A 9,534-nucleotide genomic window follows, 5' to 3' on the forward strand; every position below is an offset into this window, starting at 1 on the left:
GGGAGGTGTGCCAGCTGTTGTTTGCGGACGACATCTGCGCTTTGTGGCAGGATCGGAGGAGGGATTGAGGAAGCTTGGTGGCAGAGTTTGGGAGCGTATGTGATAGAAGAAAGCTAAAGATAAATGTGGGTAAAAGTATGGTGATGAGATGTACAAGGGGTGAAAGTGGCAGTAGATTGGAAGTGAACATTAAGGGGGGAGCGATTGGAGGAAGTGGATTGGTTTAGATACTTGGGTGCAAATGTAGCAGGAAAAGGTGGAGTGAAGGTGGAGGTAGAATGTAGATTGAGAGAAGTGAGTAAATGCCTTGGTGGACTAAAGAGTGTAATGAGGAATAGACATTTAGGAATGGATGCAAAGAGGAGACTGTATGAAGGAGTGATTGTGCCAACAGCACTGTATGGGGCAGAAACGTGGAACATAAGAGAAGAAGAGAGAAGGAGTTTGAATGTGTTTGAGATGAGGTGTCTGAGAAGTATGGTGGGGGTTACTAGGCTAGATAGAGTGAGAAATGAGGAGGTGAGGAGGAGAACAGGGGTGAAAAAGGAGCTGGGAGATAGGGTTGATGAAAGAATATTAGGATGGTTTGGACACATGGAAAGAATGAGTGAAGAAAGACTAGTAAAAGAGGTATGGAAGGCAGATGTGGAGGGAGTGAACATGAGGGGACGTCCTAGGATGAGGTGGATGGATGGGGTGAAGAGGGCTTTGAGGAAGAGGAGAATGTCTGTTGAGGAAGGAAGGGAGAGGACGGAAGACGGAGGTGAGTGGAGAATGGTTGTATATGGATGATGTTTTGATTGCATGAGGAGGAATGGGCGGGGGGGTGGGGATGAGGTAGTATGTGTGAGCAAATTTTGACGCAGCCCGAAGGGATTTCTCCCCGTCCTCTCCTTAAACGGCCCTATATCTTTCCTCCTTGGTTGGGAGTAGAGACCCAGTGCTCTCAGGCGATCCCAAAAGTTGAGATCTTTCATCCCTTTGATGTGCCTGGTGTAGTTCCTTTGGACAGCTCCAAGCTTCTGATGTCTCCGCGCTTGTGTGGTGAACAGAGTTGGCTACAGTAGTTCAGGACTGGTTGGATAAGCGCCTTCCAAAGGGTAAGCATTACTTGTACCTCTCCTTAGTACCCAGCTGGCCATCCCTCTTGCTCTTTTCACCGACTGCGCGATGTGGAGTTGGAAAGTGGCGTCATCACTTAGGTGGATGCCCAGGCATTTGACATGGGTTTTGGGTGTGATTTTGATACCTCTGTCCGTGTGTAGTTCAGTGTTGTCTTTGATGCCTTGGTTTGTGCCATATCTCAAGACCTCACACTTCTCTTCGTTGAATTGCATGTCACTGTCATTGGCCCATGCATACACTGTGTTGAGATCGTCTTGTAGATGGTACACGTCCCCTCTTTCCTGGCTGATGTGGGTATCATCGGCAAAAAGACAGGAGGGTTGAGTCCACTCCCCTGTTTATGTCATTCATATGAATAAGGAACAGGAGGGGGCTGAGGACAGAGCCTTGTGGTACTCAGCTTATTACCTTGGTATCACTGGATTTCACACCATCGACTGCGACTGTTTGTGTATGGTCTGTCAGGAAACTGTGAAGCCATACTCCTAGCTTCCCTGAGATTCCTAGATCTCTTGCCTTGTGGAGGAGGAAACCATGATCCACCTTGTTGAAGACTTTTGCGAAGTCTAGAAATACTACATCAGCATTCTTCCCAGGTTCCATAGTAGCCAGTCGTAGTGTGCTAGTAGGTTTGAGAGGGAGGACCGACCTTTTCTGAAACCATGCTAATTCTTTCTGATAAAGTTTTTCACTACAAGGTGTGTGAACAGTTTGTCCCTTACGCATTTCTCGATCACCTTGATAATGTGGGATGTGAGGGCAACTGGCCGATAGTTCTTTGGCAAGGTCCGATCTCCTCCTTTATATGTTGGGCTTTTAATGGCTTGCTTTAGTAGTGCCGGAATCTCCCCTTTGTCTAAGGTGGATAGCCACAACATATGGATTGGGATTGGTAGGACCTCGCTGCATTGTAGGAGTAGGATCGCCGGAACGCCGTCTGGTCCAGTGGCCGAGTTGATCCTTAGCTCCTTTATTGCCTTCTTGATATCCTTCTTGAGATTTGACTTAAAACAGCACTTTTCAGTTGTGAAGAGACTGGATGAAATATAAATTTGATTTTATTTAAGATTTTCCTAGGACTTTTCCAATTTTCTAAGTTTTCTAAGATAAAGATAAAACTACAGCTTTCGATTTACCGTTTTTTTTCTTCTAAATATCAAGATCGTTATCACTAGTATCAGATTTTTGGATTTATCGGTTATCACCTTATAGGGCGATAAATTTATCGCCAGTTATCGATTATCCCATGGGCATTATGGGTAAGGTAGGAGGGAGGGAGGGGAAGGGAGGTAAGGCGTAGAAAAAAAGTTGGAAATGGAAGTTGAAGTTATTATAGGTTTGGAGCAGACCCCGCTTGCTTGGTTATTTTGTTTGGACGCACTGAGGTGTTGACATTCGTGACCTTTTCCACGTAGATCTGTATATCTTTATAGCCCAGCCTAATAAATAAATAAATAAATAAATGAATCCATAAATAAATACATAAATAAATAAATAAAAAAACCTCTTCACTGATAATACGCAAATAAGACATAAAAGGACTCAGATCCGGTTAAATACTGTCATATACATTTGCACTATGTTTACGGTCTTCCCTCGGACCGGCCCCAGCTGATACTCCAACATGGGGCGTGAAGACAGGATCTCGTCAACGTATTCCACGTATCATAATATGTGCCTCTCCAAATTTTTATACAAGTTTCATCTATAAGTTATTGTTCTTGTCTTTTCCGGCCCATACTAGTAAGCGTGTTAAGACAGGTCAAAATGTTAGTTTTTTTTTTTTTTTTTTTTTTTCTTCCTCTTCTTCAATGATTGCAAAGTTAGCATAGAATAATAAAACTGTTATGAAAATTACTATTCAATGTTTCAGTAATACTCTAGAGAAACTTATTGGTCACCTCTGTTTAAACCTGCATAGAATTCTCTAAAATTAGTTGCTTTTAAAAGTCAGAAAATCTCGACTTGAAGGCCTTCAGAACTGATCACGTGGTCCCTTGGTTGGAGGTTTCTAAAAAAAAGAGGCCCTTCGTCCTGAGCTCAGGGTAATCTGACTTTTCCGACGTGAATGTGCACAGTTTTCCAAGGGACTCTTTACGAGTTCGAAAAAAAAAAAAAAAAAACTCAGAAGGCCAAGCGTTAATTTTTACCTTAAGTAATCTCTGTAGGTAGTGCTGGGCAAATACCGCTAATTTCAATACCAGAATTACTGGTGAACAACAATACCGTTACCGAAATTACCGACAGTTTACCGGTAAAAGACTCGTGATGTAGAAGTGACGTCCCAAGTTCGAGTCGAGTTCGAAAAATCAATGTTTTTATCTTCTAATAAGCTATGTCTCTGGTTCTATCTTACATATTATTTTTATTGTTATGTCATTGTAAAGGGAAAAAGTCATACTTTAATTGGTGCTACTATAGTATGCTATCTACCGCGCGAGTGAGTGAATGGAGGGTGTCTGAGGGTGGGTGTGGTGTATAAACTTTCGTCCGCGTCTGTCTGCATGCATGGGTTCATGTTTGGAGGGTGCATGTGGGAGTGGGAGTTTTGTTAATACACACACACATACACATATAATGAGCTTTGACTAATTTGTAATAAATGTTTTCCTAAAAACTAACCTAACCTAACCTGACTAATTTGTAATAAATGTTTTCCTAAAAACTGTTTTTTATGCTCCCTTGTTTTAATACTTATTTCATACAAATTAGCCCAGCACGTGATCCAAAGACCAAGGTGAATACTCAAGGATATATTAGATTTCATTGTCAGCATGTTTTTTTTTTATTTTTTATTTCCTCAATTATTTTTTCATACAAATTAGTTCATATTCCCATTTAGAAACAGAAGGATATTGGCATTTTCATCTCATAAGTATATATATATATATATATATATATATGTATGTATATATACATATACATACATATATATACACATATATATACATATACATATATATACATATATACATATTATATATATATACATATATATATTATATATACATATATATACTATATATATGTATATATATATATATATATATATATATATATATATATATATATATATACATATATTGGTCTTCGTTTGGCGACACGCGGAATTTTTCGATGAAACTTTCACAATTAATATAGTTTTGTATGCTGGTCAAAGAAATAACATTAATTCTATTGACAAAATTAACAAAAGTGCCGAAAATAAACGATTTTAATGGTAAAAAATTACCGAGACCTTAGCGGTAAAAGTTTAACCGGTAAAATTAGCGGGACCCTAGGCCTGACAGTACTGTCACTAGTGCTGGGCAATTACCGCTAAATTCAATATTGAAATTATTGGTGAACAACAATACAGTTACCGAAATTACCGACAGTTTACCGGTAAAAAAACTCGTGAGGTAGTAGTGACGTCGCAAGTTCGAGTCGAGTTCGAAAAATCAATGTTTTTGTCCTTTAATAAGCTATATATCTGGTTTTATTTTACATATTGTTTTTATTGTTATGTCATTGTAAAGGGAAAAGGTCATACTTTAATTGGTGCTAATAGTATGCTATCTACCGCGCGAGTGAATGAATGGAGGGTGTCTGAGGGTGGGTTTGGTGTATACATTTTCGTTCGCGTCTGTTTGCATGCATGGGTTCATGTTTGGAGGTGGTAGTGGTAGGCAGCTACCGGTAAAGTTACATGTTTTATCCAACAACCTTAACGATAGCTTACCGGCAAACATTCTGCTACCGGTAAAGCTTCGTTAACCGATAACTCAATAAGCTATACCATAACATTCAGAGAGTGGTAAGCACGTCTCGGCTTGGTGGTACTGAGTGACGTTAGTGACGGGCCAAGTGCCCCGCTAATTTTACCGGTTAAACTTTACCATTAAGCAAGTATGTACCATTAAGGTCTCGGTCATTTTTTCACAATTAAAACCGTTTTTTCGGCACCTTTTCAATTTCTCATTAGAATTAATGTTATTTCTGTGATCAGCATACGAAACTGTATTGATTGTGAAAGTTCCATAAAAAAAAAGAGTGCCGAAAAAAACGGTTTTAATGATAAAAAATTACCGAGACCTTAGCGGTACATACTTGCTTAATGATAAAAGTTTAACCGGTAAATTTAGCGGGGCACTGGGCCTGTCACCACCGTAACTCAATACCACAGAGCCGAGACGTGCTTACCGCTCTCTGAGTGTTATGGTATAGCTTATCGTGTTATCGGTTAACGAAGCTTTACCAGTAGCAGAATATTTATCGGTAAGATAATCATTAAGTTTGTTGCCGATAAAACCGGTAATTTCACCAGAAGCTGCCCACCACTAACCGTCACTCAGTACCACCAAGCCGAAACGTGCTTACCGCTCTCTGAGTGTTATGGTTATAGCTTATCGAGTTATCGATTAACGGAGCCTTAACGGTGGCAGAATTTTTGCCGGTGAGCTACCGTCAAGGTTGCTACCGATAAACCCCGGAACTTTACTGGTAGCTGCCCACCAGTACCGTCAGTACTGTCACTCAGTACCACCAAGCCGAGATGTGCTTACCGCTCTCTGAGTGTTATGGTATAGCTTATCGAGTTATCGGTTAACGGAACTTTAACGGTAGCAGATTTTTTGCCGGTAAGCTACCGTTAAGGTTGTTACCCATAAAACCGGCAACTTTACCGGTAGCTGTATTCCACTATCTATAGGTCTTTCCCATTTCATTAAACAATTTCTTGTTACATAGATCTGCTAAGTTTATAAACCATAGTCGTATTTTGGTATAATTTAAATGTTCGTACAATATAATTCTCTACACGATTCAGGTGGATATCCAGAAACGTTCAAAAATATTGTTAGCAGGGAATTTTACAGCAGTTGGGGAGAGTACATGTACCCAATAACAATTAGTACACTGTATTTGCACATTCCCCTGTTGTCATGTATTCCTTGGAAAATAGTCACGTATCAATTTTCAATATCATTCATATCATTAAAACCAACTTCCAAAAGCTCCCTTTCTGTCGACACAAAGATCCAATTTGAGTCTCCAAATTCACATTACTTTATATTTTACTCACTTATGCTTTGCCTCTTTCTATATTACCTGTAGTGAAGTGTACAAGACAAAATTCTTAAGTATGGACGAGCACCGTAGATATCAATACTATGCAATCATTCAACATATATGTATATTATATCATATAACTATCAACAGTCTTAAAGGCGATTAATTTGTCTTTAAGAATAATATAATTGTAAATAGTCACTACAAAACACAAAATTATGAACTACATGAACTATGAACGCTAAATTAACGATCACCATTTCAAAGGTTAAAGAGAAACTTAGGGAGGGAGTGGCAACGAAAATCGGCTCCCTTCGATTATATCAGTCCACAATAGATATTGTTACGTTCAAGTAAGAAATAATTGTAAGTATTTTCCTTCTCATGATGATGATGATGATGATCCGCGCTTACCACTAGTGTGTGCTGGAGGAGGTCATGAATAAGAATTATGGAAGTGAATCATCGACAGGGCGTACGAGTTAATAGTTGTCGTAAACTGGCGATAATTGGTTACGTTATTGAGGGGTGGTAATAATTATCAAATGTGGAAAGTAGTGGCAGTGACACACCTTGTGTTTTCGTCAGTAGTTAGCCGAGCTAGCCTTAATATTATTGTACTTATTCGTTATTACTATATTCTGTTTACTTGATTGGTTCATTTACGGTTTACTTAGCTGCTAGTTTGGTCTGATGCAATGTATGAAGTGTGTATTTTGTGGTGATACTGGGCTAACTGGCCACATTGCATGGAAATGTGATCTTTCCTATCATACACCGCCTTACTTGCTCAAGGGTTCTTGTAGTATCCGTGAGGAATAAAATGTACTCCACGGATTTTCTCTTATTAGTTCAATGAAGTACTGAGTGGATGCACAATACATAATTCAGGTTTATATACTACTTAAATTACTTGCATTATTATATGTAATCCATTTTTTAAAGAAATCGTCACTGTGGCATTTATACTCTTGATAACGTCAACCGATGATGGCTCCAGTCAGTTACGAACGTTATTTACTTACTTGGTTTACTTGGTGGAGTTTCGAGGCCAGTCCTCAGCCATAGTGGTCTACCGCTGTTGCCAGTCCTGCTGTCCCTTCTCGCAAGGGCCAGTTGGTCTGGTATTGTGTTTGAAGAAAACCTACTGATGGCGGTGTAGCCTGGCACTGACTGGGGGCTCATCTGGCAACTTCCGTAGGAAGCTGTCCATTGCATGCTTGAAGCTGTCCACCGAGCATTTGGTGTTCTCTCTCACCTCTTTTGGGAGGGCATTGAAGATTTTTGGACCCTCGTGACTTAGGCTGGATGCCAATAGGGTCTTTAGCCTTTCCGGGGCTCTTGGTGGGAGATTTTGTCTCTCACATTTACGCCCGTGCATTACATTGTGGTACGGCTTGATTGTTGAGGGCGTGGGGTCCGGTACAAGGCCTTGTACGATTTTCCATGTATAAATTGCCCCATATCTTTCCTCCTTTGTTGGGAGTAGAGACCCAGTGCTCCCAGGCGATCCCAATAGTTGAGATCTTGCATCCCTTTGATGTGCCTGGTGTAGTTCCTCTGGACACCTTTAAGCTTCTGGATGTCTCCGCGTTGTGTGGCAACCAGAGTTGGCTACAGTAGTCCAGGACTGGTTGGATAAGCCCCTTCCATAGGGTAAGCATTACTTGTACCTCTCCTGAGGAGAAAGTCCTTAGTACCCAGCTGGACATCACTCTTGCTCTTTTCACTGACTGCGTGATGTGGTGTTGGAAAGTGGCGTCATCACTTAGGTGAATGCCCAGGCATTTGACATGGGTTTTGGGTGTGATTTTGATACCTCTTTCCGTGTGCAGTCCAGTGTTATCTTTGATGCTTTGGTTTGTGCCATATCTCAAGACCTCAAACTTCTCTTCGTTCAATTGCATGTTGCTGTCATTGGCCCATGCATACACTGTGTTCAGATCGTCTTGTCGATGGTGCCCGTCCCCCCTTCCCCGCACTGCACGGTTGATGTGGGTATCATCGGCAAAAGACAGGAGGGTTGAGTCCACTCTCATGTTTAAGTCATTCATATGAATAAGGAACAGGAGGGGACCGAGGACAGAGCCTTGTGGTACTCCACTTATTACCTTGTTATCACTGGACTTCATACCATCGACTGCGACTGTTTGTGTACGGTCTGTCAGGAAGTTGCGAAGCCATACTCCTAACTTCCCTGAGATTCCTAGATCTCTTGCCTTGTGGAGGACACCGTGGTCTACTTTGTCGAAGGCTTTTACGAAGTCTAGAAATACTACGTCAACATTCTTCCCTCTGACAGGTTCCGTAGTAGCCAGTCGTAGTGTGCCAGTAGGTTTGAGAGGTAGAACCGACCTTTTCTGAAACTATGCTGATTCTCTTTGATGAGGTTTTTCACTTCAAGGTGTGTGAACAGCCTGTCGCTTACGCATTTCTCGATTACCTTGATAATGTGGAACGTGAGGGCAACTGGTCGATAGTTCTTTGGCAAGGTCCGATCTCCTCCTTTATATATTGGGCTTATAATGGCTTGCTTTAGTAGTCCCGGAATCTCCCCTTTGTCTAAGGAGGATAGACACAACATATGAATTGGGATCGCTAGGACCTCGCTGCATTGTACGAGTAGGATCGCCGGAACGCCGTCTGGTCCAGCGGCTGAGTTGATCCTTAGCTCTTGTATAGCCTTCTTGATATCCTCTACCGCCACTTGAAGGTCAGTAATTTGGGTCTGGTTCGTGGTCGCTTGGTTGAAAAAGGTTGTAGGTTCGAGGATCTCTGTTTCTTTGGTATGCTGAACACACTGTTGTACTGGTATGCCAGCATCTGGCAGGTTTCCCGCGGGTCGTCCGTTGTGGTCCCTTGATCAGTAACTAGGGGACCAATCTGTGACTTGGTTTTTTGTATTTTTTTTTTTTTTTAAATAGCTATAGAAGAATTTTGGATTATGCTCTATATATTCTATAGCTTGGTTTTCCTCCATTCCTCTCTGTTCCTCGTGCGAGTGTTTGATTTTCTGCTCTATGACCTCTACTTTTGAGAGGATTGAGAGCTTTTGGGTCCCATTGTTACTTTTGCTGATTTTTTTGTTGAGGGCGGCGCGCTTTCGCATGAGGATTTTCCTATCGCGTGGAATGGAGTACTAATGAACCTTTTTCTTCATTTTCTGTGGCATATATGCAGTACACACCTTCAGCAGGACCCTAAATAGTGTATTGACCTGCCATCAGGCAATTTATTTTACAGATTGTTGAATTGTACATTTTTATAACAATTGCTGTTGAGAAAATCTTATAGATATTTACGATTATGTAAATGCCATAAGGATTCATACATTTTAGTAAAGGAATTGACATGTTTGGA

The 9,534-nt window shown here is 40.9% G+C and overlaps 1 protein-coding gene across 1 annotated transcript; it reads right to left on the reverse strand.

The window, feature by feature from the left end:
• Window positions 1-894: 894 nt before the first annotated feature.
• LOC143017764 (uncharacterized) lies at window positions 895-1,728 on the reverse strand. The gene is made up of 3 exons (XM_076172636.1): window positions 1,534-1,728; window positions 1,165-1,406; window positions 895-1,036 (listed from the first exon to the last, which is right to left on the reverse strand). Exons 1-3 carry the CDS (start codon window positions 1,726-1,728, stop codon window positions 895-897), a joined length of 579 nt encoding a protein of 192 aa, XP_076028751.1.
• Between the last annotated feature and the right edge of the window lie 7,806 nt (window positions 1,729-9,534).

The sequence above is a fragment of the Oratosquilla oratoria genome, chromosome 3, assembly GCF_046742065.1.
Source record: "Oratosquilla oratoria isolate Oo_2021 chromosome 3, ASM4674206v1, whole genome shotgun sequence".
Taxonomy (NCBI): domain Eukaryota; kingdom Metazoa; phylum Arthropoda; class Malacostraca; order Stomatopoda; family Squillidae; genus Oratosquilla; species Oratosquilla oratoria.